General features: G+C 39.2%; 1 protein-coding gene across 1 annotated transcript in view; it reads left to right on the top strand.

The window, feature by feature from the left end:
- The first annotated feature begins 995 nt into the window (after positions 1 to 995).
- The window catches only part of NDUFA9 (NADH:ubiquinone oxidoreductase subunit A9), a 65,176-nt gene continuing 50,309 nt past the window's right edge, over positions 996 to 15,862 (top strand). Inside the window, exons 1-2 of the mRNA XM_044417730.1 lie at positions 996 to 1,146; positions 7,473 to 7,637. Of these exons, the coding sequence (XP_044273665.1) occupies positions 1,098 to 1,146; positions 7,473 to 7,637 (214 nt within the window). The 5' untranslated portion in view covers positions 996 to 1,097. The remainder of the gene's footprint in view (positions 1,147 to 7,472; positions 7,638 to 15,862) is intronic.

Genomic DNA, 15,862 nt, shown 5'->3' with positions numbered 1-15,862 from the left:
ACACAGCCCATATTTCTACCCTTGAGTCAGGGAATGCAAATTATCTTATGATCCTTCTAGCAGAAATAAATTGCTATTTTCATGCTTTAGGTATCATCCTGTTATCTTGTACCTCATTTAAATAGAATACTCCTGTATGCAAAAAGGTGGATTTTTGGAAACTTTCATAACTTGCTTCTCAATTACAAGGATTGTTTTTCTGTGCGGCTTTGAGGATATCATGTTTTATTATTTTGTGCGATTGTGTGTGTTTTGTCCTATTGCACTGACTCTCCTAAAGTCACTCAATTTTCTGGGCAATGGGAGCTGCAGCTGCAATAGGAGAACATGGATCTAAAGGAGTTTTTGTGTGAGATTGCCACCCTTAGGATTTAAAAATGCAGTCCCATGCATGTTTAAACAGAGAAAGCATTCACTTCCCAGCATTCCCCAGCCAGCATCCTTCTGTAGGCTTTCTTTTCTGTCCAAATGTGCATATAGGATTGTACCCTTTGACTTTTTGTGACTCTTTGAGGTATGTCTTGATTTCTATTGGTAATTTCAGAAAACTGCTCCACCTCTACCCCTTGGTTCTGCCCTGGGGTGACCCTGCCTTCCACCCCATCAGCCACCACGGAGAATTAACTGCTTAGCATGCTGCTCTCAGATTTTTCGTGTAAGAAGAGACAGAAATAGAGAGCCGGAATATAACTAGATACAATTAAAAAGGAAACGCTATTATGGTAGCAAGCAAATACGTACAATTTTTTATAATAATAATAATAAAAATTGTACGTATTTGCTTGCTACCATAATTATTATTAATAATAATATTAGTTGTAACTATAATGAGCTGTGTGATCCCCAGTCCTACTTCATGCCTTCAGCTGCTCCTTCTCCCCGCTGTACTACCAGAAGTCAGCCAGTTAACTCAATAGCGTCGCTCTTCCCTTTTAGCTCCGTCTGTGAGTGGTCTGCAAAGGTCTCATCGGCTACGCAATTTCCTCTCTCACTCTTCCGATGTCCGTGTTGCGCTTTCCATGAGGCTTTTTGGCCTCAAGAGGCGCTTGTAGCACTTGGTAGAAAGAGGGGAGGCTTATCGTGGCGGCTGGGTAAAGATGGCGGCTTTGGCTCGTTGTTACCGGGTCCTTTTACCGCCAAGGACAGGTAGGTGACAAGAGAGGAGTTTCTCTTGGGGTCTTGCCCCTTTGTCTCTCGCCGTAGTCTTCAGGAAAGGGGCTTCAAAGTTCTAGCGTGATTATTCTTAGCGGGCTTGGGTAAGGGTTGCGGAGGCCGTAAATTTTCCAGCTGAGCTTCAATCGTTAATGAAGGTCACGATGATAACCAGGCTGTAAAATGTTTCGAGAATCAATTGTGCTGACCGAAGTCTCCTTTTAAATTCTAGTCTCTCTGTGAAGAAGGAATTTCTAGCTGGGTTTCTGTCTATTGTAATAGGCTAGAGGAGGGGATTTGGCAGGACCACTTACCATGAACGAGAGAAGTTGTATTTGCTGACTTTCCCTCTTCGGCACAATTTATTTAAATGTGGCTTCTTTTGCTTTTGGTCGCCTTAAAACATGGCGCAGAGCTTTAGATTGTCACCCGCAGTTTAGGGAGCATCGAAAACTCGGTAGGATTGGAGACATGCATTTTTTCAGTGTCTTCATTTCTTTTAATGCTGAAAAGTTTATGAACATAAAATTGCATTGCTAGGTTGGACCGAAAATCCATTACTTACACTCCTGTGCACGCTTGTCTGGGAATGAGCCACACTGAGTTCAACAGGCATACTTGTGGATCGACATGTATAGGACTGAGGACTAATCCTAGTGGGTTGGATACTCTTAGAAACTTACAAGCAGGGTATGGAGGAGCTAGCTGCCTTTTGTTTTACTTAAGCAATTGGTAGTTTGAGATAGAACTGTGTCTGTTTTGTAGATATTCTAGGCTAGTATGACAAATAGCCATTGATTAGAGCTCTCCTGCTTTAGGGGAAAGGTCTTAAATGTTATTTAAGTCATAGTCCTTTTAGTGGTGGCTTCCAATTGCCTCTTCTCTTGTGTGCCCAGGCAATTGTAGTAGCAAGGAGCACCCTTTTCCATTGTAAGTGGGTTTGTCAGTTATGTCCTTTCCAAGAGAAAACAAACCCAGCCACAATTATTTCTAATATCTGGTAGCATCCAGATTGAACTATTGTAATGTGCTGTATATGAAAGTGTATCTGAAAAGTATTTGGAGGAGGCTTGATTCAAAGTAGATTTTCTAGTATGGGGCAGTCCAACTTTTCATTCCTCAAGAGCCACATGAGGACATGGAACCCTGGAGCCGCACAATGAATTATATATCCATATCTCGTGCAAGGATCAGGGGCAACTGCTTAATTCTAAGATGATTTTAGGACTAATTGAATGAAAAAAGAATGCTTTGTGGGAGGGTAAGATTTTGTACTTCTCCAACCACAGCACAAGCACAATGACCAAGTACTTACTTTTGAATAAGCTCCAGTTTGAATAAGTCCAATAGCAGGGCAGGGTAGGACAGCTGCTAAGGGTTCACATACTCAGAAAGGCTCATCCTGACAATTGCAGTGCCTTAAAGCAAAAGCCACTTCCTGCACACTTCACCATGAAAAACTGTTCCATGGGCAGTGACACTTTTTAATGAAAGCAGAACCAATGCTTGGCTCCACTCTGCCCTTGCTGCCAGCCCACCATCTTAGATTACCCCAAATGCAATTACCTAACTCTGTTATGTCAATTATTAAATTTGGGGTCATCTAAGATGACATGTGTAGCTGCAGAGTGAAGCCCACTGCTGGTTGTGCTCCCATTCAAAATTGCTTCTATGGCCCGCTCCCTCATGGAAATATTTTGAGGGATGTAGTGAAGGAGATGGGCAAGAAGGAGTGTGAATTGTGGGGTGGGGGAGGATAGTTAGGTAGACTAGGACAATGGTGGTGGAGATGCCGGCTGGTCAGTGAAATGGAGCAGAAGTGGATGTGAGTGAGGTATGTTAAGATATAAATACACATTTTGTGTTGTAAAGGCAGGCAAATAGGTTTAGCTTGGATGGTAAATGTTGCATAAATTTCAGTTTCCCCCAAGATTTGTATCTTCCATGCAGAAAGTATGTAGGGGAGGAGATTTTTTCCTCCTCTGTGGCTTCAGACTTTTTGGAAATCTTACACCTCAGTTTGCTTCATGTCTGTCTTCTGACTTTAACTGCAGTGGAGGTGGCATTTTTCAGGGTAGGTCTTTTTTAGTTAATGCCACTACCACAATGGGATACCTACTGGAAATGGATGAATCCACCTGACTCCATCACTGCTTGTCTTATGGTAGAATGAAAAAGTAGTTATTCCAGAATAGTACTTTGTTTTGGTTACCTTCTTCTGTTTATGGCCATGTAATGAGAAACCTTTTTTAGGGTCTTTATGAAGAAGACCTCTAATATCTAAGTATCTTGTGCCTAGATATTGATATATCACAATGAGAGGAAGGCTGAGACAAACACACATGTTTTAGAGCCTACCAAGATGTCCAGTGATTCTTCCTTGCAGGGCTGTCAGGAGGGAGACAAAGAACATAAGGATCTAACACCAAGCTGCTCAGTTCATTTCTTCTGGGAACAGGGAATGTTAGATCAAGAACTCTTGCTCAAGCAGCATGGAGTAAAGTGATCTCCTTGGTGGCAACAGGTGATCCCTAGTGATGACCAGTTGTAAGTCTTGGAATTGTTCATTTAGGAGATAAAAGAACTCAGTGTAGAATATTAGAGGAGTTGTACTGGACCCTAGTGACTGAAGCAGTTAAAGACTTGGGATACTCCTGTGACTTGTGCCAGAGAAAGAAATTAATTGACATCAGTGGAAGGTCCTGCCCCCCACAACTATTTCCTTTACCCTGGCAGAAGTCCTCTTTGAGTGGGTAGGGAATGACATTATGGATCGATTTATTTCACCCACTCATTGTCACTGTCATTAATATTTCCACATGGTACACAGAGGCTGCTCCATTGGCATCTCTCTGCTTCTTGTTTAAGAATTTTTTTGTCTGATAAAATTTGAAAGTTTGTTACCTGAGAAAGACACTGGTTTTGTCTCCTGTCTGTTCCAGAAATTGTGGGAAATCGTAGGAGTGCGCCACCTGACTAAAGTCCAAGTTATGCATTCAAGGGTGTTATTACATCTTTGGTGTTACTACATATTCTTTAGGTGTGTGCCTGTATCCTGTTATGTTATGGCACCATCAGGGATACTACTTACAAACTTGCAGTAGCTGCCTGGCATGCTATACAGTTGCAGGGATTTGTTTTCTGCCTTCCCATTAGGGTTCATTGCATTCTGTAAGGAATATCCATCTTGTCTTGTACGTATCAATAGTTCAGATACACATATACAACAACTTGAACATATTTGTGCTTCTGTTTTTATAGTGCTAGATATGTGCATGTAAGTTGCTGGTTGTATTTAGCGCATATAGAAATGTTGACTGACAGTTGACCCAAAGGTTAGAAATGGAACGTCTGGGAAGAATGATAAACAAAATCATTCAGGACATATACAAAAATATTCAATTTGTGGACAATTTGATGTGTGTGTGTGATTGTGGGGGGGGGGGGCACCTGAAGCACAAGTTCAAACACAAACGCAGTTCAAGTATAGCTAGAACTGTATAGTATAGGCCAGGGGTCCTCAAACTATGGCCCATGGGCCAGATATGGCCTGCCAAGGTTATTTACCTGGCCCGCCTCAGAGCTTTTGGACTCATTTGGAGAAAACGATCTCTGAATGAGTACAAAAGCTCTGAGTCAGCGCAGGCATACTCTGAAACTCAGTTTCAGAGACTAGCAGAGAGCCGGTGCACATGCCAAATTGTAACAACTCTCTTCAACTGCACGTGATCTGGCTCTCTCTGCTAGCTCTGGCTAGCTCCTGCTACTGTGCTGGTCTTGCCAGCATGAATTGTGCATACTCCAGCTCTTCCCCCTATTGCACGCATGCATTGGCTCTGAATACAGAGCAGGAATATGGAGTGGGAATACAGAAGAGAGGAGGGCAGTGGGAGGAGAGAGAGACGAAGACATTAAAGAAAAATAGAAGTAAGAAAAATATAATCAGATTTCCCTATAACGTTCAATGTAATAAGGTTAATCTGGGTTTTTTTTTTAACCACTAAAATATGAGCCACATCCCACGAGCTGCAGGCCAAGCTGCGGCCACCTTGCCGAACCTGGGGGCAGGTGGGTCGAGGCGGAGCGGGAGCGGGACCGTGGCTCCTGCACCTTTGCCCCGGCCTTCTCAGGGCAAGCTGCCGCCGTTGAGCGGCTGCCATGCTTCTCCCCGCAGTGGGGAGAGGTAGGAGGTGCTCCGCTCAGCTCGCTTCTCCTTGCCTTGGCCTGTGCAAAGCAGCCATTACTTCTCTCTTCACATCCAGGAGCCGCCCCGCACTCGCCTTTCCGGTCTCCTGATCCTGCTCTCCCTCCCAGAGCCGGGTGAGCGCCTGCAAGGGGACCTTCCTCCGGCTCGGAAGCAGGGTGGCAGCGAGGAGCCGGGAAAGCCTCGACCGAGGCGAGCGCGCCCTCATGGCTTCCCCTCATGACATGCTCTCCCTTTCGGTGGGTGGCATGGTGTCATCTTGGGCTTCTGCTGCAGCCCAAGTGAGTGGAGCAAACATTTTTAATTAAAAAACAAAACACAGGTTTAAAAAAAGAGAGAAACTCACTGAATATTCACTAAGTCCTGCAACACACATCCATCTTTACAAACTATATGCAGAGACATAATTGGTAGAGATGCACTTGAGTTGCAGGACCTAGTGGATATTCAGTGAGTTTCTCTTTTTCTAAAAGCTGTTTTATATTTTTAAATTAAAAAAACCATAAATTTTAGCAGATTCAGAAGTTGCTCCCCTCCATCTCTCCTCATTTTTGCTCATGAAAATGTAATGCAAATTTTGATGTAGGATGCCACACGTCATGTTTTCTATGGGTGTGCACTGATGTGAGTGCAGATTAGTGTCATTTGGTTGCTATTGGAGATGGCAGTTAAACCACCTGTCCATTGCTTTCCAAAAAGTGATCCCCTGTGGATCGCACTACCACATATGTAAATGTGCTCTGTGCTCATGATGAGCTTACGATTGTTCTCTGCAGAAATGGTCCTAATCATATCAGTTTTATACTCATTGTGTTGCTGTGGACACATTTCTGGGATGTCAGCATCTCATTAGCCAAAAGCAGGACCATACTTCCCATTGAAATACTAATAAGTTTGTTGATTAAAATTGTTCTTCATTTTAATTATTGTATTGTTTTTTCCTGTTTTTTGCACTACAAATAAGATACATGCAGTGTGCATAGGAATTCGTTCATATTTTTTTCAGACTATAGTCTGCCCCCACAACAGTCTAAGGGACAGTGAACAGGCCCCCTGTTTAAAAAGTTTGAGGACCCCTGGGCTAGGCCATGGTGTGCCTGACAGACAACTGGACTTACTGTGAAAGGTTTTCCTGGTCCTTCCTCAGTCCTTCAGCAAGTTCTGGCATGAATTCCAGTGTTCTCCTTGTCTCCTCTCTGCTCTAATCTCTACCCTGTTTTTCAAGGTGATTGAATAGCAACTAGAATACAATGGATTATTGTTCTATGTTATGTTTTTAACAGTGTTTTAAATTATGCTTATTTAATTACATGCTTATTTTAAATTACATGTTGATTCTTATTACTGTTAGTCACTTTGAACTCCATTTCCTTGATGGAAAGGCAGGGTATAAATCAATCAAATAAATAAAACAAACAAACAAAACTTAACCAATCATAAAGATATGAATAAATGAAAATCCCCTAGGAAGCACTCCTATATATATTCTGTACCTTAATAATTCATATTAAGACCTAGCAGTAAAAATAGGAAGACATTGAAATCTCAATGTCCCCCCCACTCCCCCCAAAAAACACAAATACAACACAAGCACAAACAAACCTTGACTACATATTCTTGTTTTAGGCACCTTTATCAGCAGGAACATCCTTTATATCATCAATAATAGGGCAGGGATTTGCAACTAGTTTGACATTTGCCTGCCTAAGCCATTTGATAGCTATTTGGGCAGGGTGGCTCTGAGTGCCTCTCCTTGAAACACACAGTAACAGCTGGTAGAATTTTTCTTACAGCATAGCTGACATTGTTATCTCTGTGGTAATGACTTTGAAGCCGCTATAGGGGAGTGGATAGCGTGTTAGAGTAAGAAGACCTGGGTTAAAATCCTGGTTCAGCCATGAATCTCACTTTGTGGTCTTGAGGTGATTGTTCATTCTGTCTCGGTATGACTTAGTTTAAGCTAGTTTAAGCTTTAACGTAGTTTAAGCCAAGCAGTTGATATAATATGGGATTCCCTATTCCTTCTCTCTTTTCTGGTATGCTCTGCCTGTGCTCTTAGCTTGGTTTTGAGATATCAGGCCTTTCATGCATATAGCTTAATTTTCTTGTGTTTTAGGTTATGGCACGTCTCCATCAGTATTGAACGTTTTTCAGCAAGACCGCCATGTTCATTACGCTATGATTCCTCATGGAAGGAGTGGGCGCTCCTCTGTCAGTGGCATTACAGCCACTGTCTTTGGGGCAACAGGATTCCTGGGTCGTTACGTTGTTAATCACCTGGGTAATGTACTCATTGAATAAATCTTATTTTTTTTATTAAAGTTTATATCAGTTCTTGTTAGTACAAAACAAATCCATAAAATTAAAGTGCAAAATACACAGTATAAATATTCCTAAGTATAATTAAAACTATTAGAAGTATGTGATTTTTTTTCCAATAACCAGTATTATTGTTTTGAACCTGTCTCCTGTCATGCACCTGTATATAATTAGTTTGGACATGATTGCATATTTATTTAATTTATTTTCCCATTCAGAAAGTTTAAGAAGTATTAAAAGTTTCCAAAACCTTCTCCAATTATCAGGCACAATCTCTATAAATATTATCTATATGTGTGCTAACAGTGTATTCTTTGTTGGGGTAGCAGGGGATCAAAGGAATTAAAGATAGCTTAACACTTGATATTTTATCAGTGCATGCATTACTTTTTTTTCTGAAATGTATTTGTTAATTTTTATAATTGCCATATATGCAAATAGGTACCTTTTTGTTTACATTTCTAGTGTGCTGAGTACACAAGACAAATGTTTAAGAATTTCAGACAGTCCAGACATTTTATGTCAGTTCTTGTCATTCTGTAATGAATATCCTTGAAAAGGATGCAACTTTCAATTAAAGAAGGTGGTTTTGACTTCCCTAATCATTGGCTTATCAGTTGACTAGGCTTTGTTCTTTAGAACCTAGACTAGGTTCCTCTGCCTAGTCAGTTCTGGAAACATTTTTTTTTTTTTTGGATATTCTTGCTAAATAGATTGTATTGCGTTCCTACTATGTTAAGACAGATAATGTGCCTTCTAAAGTTATGGCAGTTGTAAAGGCGGGGCATTATTTTCACATCAGTTGCAGTTTGACTTATTTTAACATACAAAATCATGATGAAACCTAAACTTAAAGATTGGAAAGAGAAGTTTTGTCTGTTGGACTTGGAGAGATGGGCAAATTTTTACCTTGGGTTGGTTGATGGGTCCTGATGATAACTTCCTTTCATTTTCCATTTTGCATACCCATATATCACTATCTAGACCAGGGGTTCCTCAAACTTTTTGAATAGGGGGCCAGTTGAAAGGTTCCAGGGATGGGCGTAGGCTGCCAAGGCGGTGCGGGTGTTTGGGGGGCGGGCTGGGGTGGGGGGGTGCATGCGTGCACCCACATGCAGAAAGGCGGGCATGCGTGTGCAGAAATAATTTTCTCCCAACGAGTCCAAAATGATCTCCCCCTCGCTCGGAGAAAAGGATCTCCTGGCAAGGCACTGGCTCGCTCTCAAGGAGATCCTTTTCTTTTTTTTTTTTTTAAGATTTTTAATTAAAATTTTAAACTAATACTAAAAACATTAATGATCAAATACATCGGACGTACTGGGTCAGCCCCCTACTACATATCTTTTAACATTCTATAGTCATATTCAAATCGATTTATAATAACTTAAAAACATCTTTAAATCTAAGCCAAATCCCATTTCTCCAGCCAGTCATAAAAAAGGTCCCAAGTTTGATAGAAGTCAGTATCTTCTTTCTCCTTCAGTGATAAAGTCAATCTGTCCATTTCTGCACAGTCCAGCATCTTTTTTAGAATCAGTTCATCAGTGGGTAATTCCTCACTTTTTCAGTATTGAGCGAATGCAGTCCTCGCCACAGTGATTACATTTAACATCAGATACATTTCTTGTTTGCTAATATCTTCCAGTATAATGCCTAACAAGAAAACTTCAGGTTTAAAAGCTAAGGGTTTTTGTAGCATTTCCTCAAGCCATTTATGTATTTTAATCCAATACTTTTTCACATTGTCACAGGTCCACCACATATGGTAAAAAAGTACCCACTTTATGTTTACATTTCCAACATCCATTTGACATATTTGGAAACATCTTAGCTAATCAACTTGGCGACAAATACCATCTATAGAACATTTCATATAAATTTTCTTTATACGAAGTTGCTAATGTTACCTTAATATTTCTCTCCCATAGCTTTTGCCACTTTTCTAATTCAATATTATATCCAAAATTTTGTGTCCAGGTTATCATAGTTTCCTTAACCTGTTCCTCTTCCATTTTCCTGTCAAGTAAGAAATCATATAATCTTTTAATCATTTTCTCATCTATTTTGAGCATCACTTGATCAAACGCTGTTAATTCTTTATAAAACCCCCATACTTTACAATCTTTAGCATATCTCGATTGCATCTGCACTTTATACCACCAAGAGATATTAAATCCCTGTTCTTGTATTTCTTGATCTAATTTCAGGCCTCCATCCTTATCCAAAATATCGTCATATCTTATGATCCCTTCAAAGTTCAATGCATTTGGATACTCAAAAGCTTCCATAGGTGAAAGCCATCTTGGTAGTTCATTATACAATTTTGACTTTAACTTTAACTTTTCCACACTGACATTAATGATCTTCCAATAAAGTGACTCAAAAAAGACCCATGTGACTTAGCCTTCTCGTACCACATATAAGCATGCCAACCCATTTGCAAATCATGACCTTCAAGATACAAAATTCTCTTATTTCTTAAAGTTATCCATTCTTTTAGCCAAGTTAGAACAGACGCTTGATAATACAACATCCAGTCAGGAAGACCAAAGCCCCCATTTTTTTGGCTTCCTGTAGCATTTTTAATTTAATCCTGGGTTTCTTTTTTCTCCAGATAAATCTCGAAATTTGAAAGTTTAGATCATCAAAGAATTTTTTATCAATTTTTACAGGAATCATTTGAAACAAAAACAAAAGCTTGGGTAGTATATTCATTTTAACAAGTGCAATTCTTCCCATCAAAGATAATTGTAAATTGGCCCATTTTTCCAGATCACCTTTAATATCCTTCAATAATTTATCGTAATTATCTTCTTTCAAAGTAGTACATTTGGCTGTAAGGTAGATTCCCAAATACTTAACCTTTTTAACAATCTGCAAGTCTGTTTGTTCCTGGAGTCTTTTTTTTTTTTTGATCTTGCATAAGGTTTTTAACTAGCAGTTTCGTTTTTTCTTTATTTATTTTCATCCCCGTAACCTCACCATATTCTTCAATCCATTGTAAAAGTTCAGGCATTGTTACAAAAGGTTCCTCCATTATGAAGACCAAATCATCTGCAAATGCTTGCAATTTATAACTTTCATCCCTACTTCTAGTACCTTTAATGTCCTTGTCACCCCTGACATTTCCATTCAATACTTCTAAAATCAGAATAAACAACAGGGGTGACAACGGGCATCTTTGTCTTGTGCCCTTTTGTATCTCTATAGCCCTTGTAAGTTCTCCATTAATTAAAATCCTGGCCGACTGTCTTTGATAAATGCTTGATACCGCATTCATAAATTTTTCACCAAACTCCATTTGAGCCATCCGTTGCTTCATAAATTGCCAGTTGATATTATCAAAGGCTTTCTGGGCATCCATAAGCAGTAAAGCCATTGGTTTTTCCATGTGTATCTCATAATATTCTAGGATATCCAAGATAGTTCTCAGATTATTCTTCATTTGTCTTTTAGGCAAGAAGCCATTTTGGTCTGGATGAATAAAGTCTGTTAGAAACTTCTTTAGCCTTTCTGCCAATATAGAGGCAAAAATTTTGTAATCCACATTTAGTAATGATATAGGTCTGTAGTTTTGAATTTGTGTTAAATCCTTATCTTCTTTTGGTATTAGTGTAATATTTGCCTCTGTCCTAGTAGTTGGTATTTTAGCATTTAGCAGTGCTTCATTACATATATCTTTTAAAAATGTAGCAAAAACTCCTTCAAAGGATTTGTAAAATTGAGCTGGCAGTCCATCCGGGCCAGGGGTTTTATCATTCTTTTGTCGCTTAATTGCCTCTATTACTTTCATAGTTGTTACTTCTTGGTTCAATAATTTTTGATATTTTTCTGGTAGTTTTGGTAAGTCTCCCTTTCAGATGTATTCTTTTAGTTTCTCAGTTGGAATCTCATCTTTCTGGTATAACTTTGTGAAAAAGTCTTCCGCTATTTTCTTAATTTGTGTGCTTTGTACATTTAGTCATCTTTTTCTGTCTTTCAATTTCAAAATCAGTCTCTTCTCTCTTTCTTTCTTTATGTGCCAACCATCTCCTTGGTTTATTAGCATTTTCAAAGAAATTCTGTTTGGTCAACTTCATTTGCTTAGTAAGTTCATTTGTGTCCAAGAGATTCAGTTTATGCTTTAGAATATTCATTTGGACCTTAAGATTTTTTTTTGATGGATCTTCCTGCAGTTCTTGTTCCTGTTTCATCAATTCCTCTACTATTATTGCTCGCTCTTGCTTTTTCTTTTTCTTTATTTTTGCTGAATGTGTTGTTACCAATCCCCTGACATAGGCTTTAGCTGTATCCCAGACATTCTGTAAAGAAGTTTCTTCCGCTTTGTTTATTTGAAAGAATACTTGCTTTTCTTTATTTATCTTTTCTGTAATTTTTTAAATCTTTTAACAACGCTTTGTCTAGGCTCCATCTGGGCGTCCTTATGGTTCCTTTCAATGATAAAGATACAGGGTTATGACCTGCCCAGACATTTGCCTCTATTTCAGCTTCTATCAAATCTGGTACTAAGTCTGGAGTTATTCAAACCATATCAATTCTGGACTATGACCTATGTCTGTTTGAATAAAAGAATATTTGACAGAAGTTGGGTTTTTATGCCTCCAAGCATCTATCAATCTGAATTCTTCAATCATGTTGGAACAAGAGTTTGGAAGTATCCTCCTACCCTTTTCCCCCTTACTCTCACTCTTATGATCCATTTCCTTATCCACAATTGTATTGAAATCTCCCATCACACACATAGTCTGGTAGTCCACTTGAAAAAGTAACTATGTAATTGTTGGTAAAAAGTTTCCTGATGATCATTTGGCACGTATATTGCCACTAAGAGCACCTTTTTAAGTTTGATTGTAATTTCAACCATCAGGATCCTACCATCCTCATCAGCAAGAATATATTTAGGGTCCAGTTTTTCCTTAACATATAGTGCTAAACCTCTCTTCTTTTGAGAAGCAGAAGATACAAACAATTTTCCCAGCTTTAAACATTCCAGAAGTTTGACGCTTTGTTTCTTAATATGTGTTTCTTTTAGACAAATTATATCTAATTTTTGTTTTTGAAGTTGGGTGAAAACCCTTCTTCTCTTAGAAGGTCCATTTAGTCCATTAATGTTTAAGGAGAGCAACTCAATTTTTCCTTCCCTTTTAAAAGCCGTGTTTAAGAGAATACATATATATACATACACATATACACACACATATACACATATATGTACATATACACACACATATACATATATGTACATACATAAATACATATATACACACACATACATATATATATACTTATCTACTTATTCTTTGCCTTTACGGTTCTAACTTTTTTCCTCTCCTTTGGGTCCAAAGTCCATACTTGTTGTGAATCAATGTTCACTATTTCTCCTTCCTCAGAGTGGTACACTGTTATTTCCATTGCTGCAGCACTGTTTCTCCTTCTTTTGAGGCACCAGGTTCTTCCTCTTCAAGCATAGCTCTAAATTTTTTGTAGAACTCTTGTGCTTTAAAAATTGAATCCAGTTTATATCTTGCAGAGTTCCAAGTGAAAAATATTTCTTCTGGCGTTAGCCACTTAAAGATAATCTCTTTGTTAATCAGTTTTGTAGTAAGGAATAAGTATTTCTTTCATCCTTCTCTAATCCTCCATGGTATTTGTTTCAGAACCGTCACCTCATGGCGATCATCTCTCTCTAACGGCTTCTCACGTGCAGCCTTCAGAACATTGTCTCTTATAGACCTTAGGGCAAATTTGACATGAACTTTCCTCGAAAGTTTGTTTTTTCTGGTGTAAGTTGAATTGACCCTATAAATTAAATCAATTCCCATATCCATAGCTTCATTCTCAATTTCTAAAAGCTCTGCCAACATGCCAGTCGTTAGCTCTCGCAGATCTTCATTCTTTTCTTTGGCTATATTCTGAAATGTTAAGTAGTAAGATGCCTTCTCCATCTCTAATACAGCCATTGAATCCCATATTGACTTATTTGTTTGCTTAATTAGTTGTGTTTCTTTATCTTCCGTCTCCAGTTATTCATGTGTTTGTTGTATTTTTTGTGTATTCTGCTCAGCTTTAAGTCGGACGTCGGATAATTGGGTTGTCACCTCTTTAATAGAATTATCCAATTTGTCAAGCCGTTCTTTTTGCTCATTTGACATACTTTCCAGCCGTATTGCCATCGCCTCTTGGGATGCTTGCAAAGCTGTTAAAGCCGTCTGTATCGCCAAAGTCGTCATTTGCAACTCTCTTAAGCTTTTTGCAACATCTTCTGTTTTAGGCTGATGGATTGGGCTCTGGCCAGCTGAGGAGGGTGCCGAAGAAGAGGAGGGCTGAGTTTTTCTCATGATGGAAATTATTCACCAAAAAGGTTTCAATATAACAGCAAAGAGATAGAGAAGAGAAGAAAGGAAAAAAGAGAAGAGGAAGAAAAAGAAAAAAAAAAGCTTGCAATAATTCCAATAGCCACAGGATGGCAGCAAAGGCTATTTGAAAAAACAAACGTCACAGCAGTTTTTTCCTTCTGATTCACGTTTGGTACGAGACTTACTTTGGCAATCGTCCAGTTGCTTTAGGCAAAGGTCCCAGGAAAAGGAAAAGATGGCCAAAAAATGGCCACTCCTCCAACAAATTATTTTCTTCTATAACTTAATTCCACAATAGATATTGTTTTAATTCTGCGCCCTTGGGAAGGTCAGAAAAATAAAGTTTCAACTTTCACACAAACCTTAAATCCTCTCCCTGTATCATTCGCCGCTTAAAACAATGTGGGGAGGGGGAAAATTCCTCCCTCCATCAAAGGGGCTTTTCTTCTTTATGCCAATTAACAACAGATACAGCTTTTCCACGGGTAATATTGTAAAAAGGAAATAAAAATGCTCACCCAAAAAGTCATCACAGTAGAGAGGAAAACACCACTCAATATGAAAGTTATCCTGGCAGATGTCCAGTTGGTCTTGGCAAAAGTCCAAACAAGCAAGAAAGAGATATCCAAAATGATTGCTCTAAGTTTTATCCTTCTGTCACTCAATTCCACAGTAATTATTTATTTTGATTCTTCGCCCTTGGAGAGATTAGAGGGAAAATCTTTTTCTTCAGCCTCAACTTGTACAAAAACCTCAATCTCTCTCCTCATATCAGTCGCTGCTTAAAACTCCGTGGGGGGGGGAATTCCTCCCTCCATCAAGAGGGCTTTTTCTTTTCTCTTTATGCCGATTAGCAACAGATACAGCTTTTCCATGGGTAGTACTGCAAAAAAAAAAAAAAGCTTACCCAATAGGTCTGATGGATTTCTAGCTAATATTCCTAAGCCTTTTTTCCCTGATGTCGAGGACTTGAGGGAGCTAAAATCTCCCCTGTATTTGTCTGGTTGAGAAATGCTTGATTTTGTCCCAGTGGATGTGGAGTTGCCACCCCACACTGACCAGAGGAGTCCCCAGGCAATCTGTCTTCGCCCTGACAGGGCTTAGATGAGCCTTCCACGGCTCACTACCAATTACCTGTGTGATAACGGGAGCTCTGTTAATCACAGCCATCCCATCCTGATGCCATACTGGAAGTCACAAGGAGATCCTTTTCTCCGAGCGAGTCCAAAACAATCTCCTTGTGAGCAAGCTGGCACCTCGCCACGTGCACGTGCATGCGCTGTGGTGGGCCGGATCCAGCCCATGGGCCATAGTTTGAGGACCCATGATCTAGACTGTATGGCAAAATATGGAATTGAAACATTTGTTAGAATCTAGGTTTGACCCTGCTGCTTTTACCACTTCAGAGTTACCCACACTACTGGAAATATTGAGGCTGAACAGCTATATTGGCCTAGTTTCTTTGTATAAATATCTGTTATCAGTGAATAAATATGGCACATAGGGCCAACCAAGAACATAACAATAAATTAGAACGCTCATTTCTCAAATGCTTCATTGTCATCTGTTTTGGAAGGGTTGGCAGATCTTATTTTTAATTCAGCAGAAATGGATATTTCAAGTATAGTATACTGAATGACAACTTTTTAATAAAGGTTGAATTAAATTGGTAAATTGTTGGAGGGACATTGCAGCTAATGCTTTTCTTCATATGTTTTGACAATGCCCAATGCCTATTACCTTTCCTTGGGAGTAGGTAATAATGCAGATACATTTTATAATGAAAAATTCATCATCTCATGCTGCTGCTCCTCCTCCTCCATACCACCAT

Source organism: Varanus komodoensis, unplaced genomic scaffold (genome assembly GCF_004798865.1).
Source record: "Varanus komodoensis strain SLA01 unplaced genomic scaffold, ASM479886v1 scaffold9, whole genome shotgun sequence".
NCBI classification, from domain to species: domain Eukaryota; kingdom Metazoa; phylum Chordata; class Lepidosauria; order Squamata; family Varanidae; genus Varanus; species Varanus komodoensis.
The sequence above is the reverse complement of the archived record's forward strand: the minus strand, read 5'-3'. Positions and strand labels throughout refer to the sequence as shown.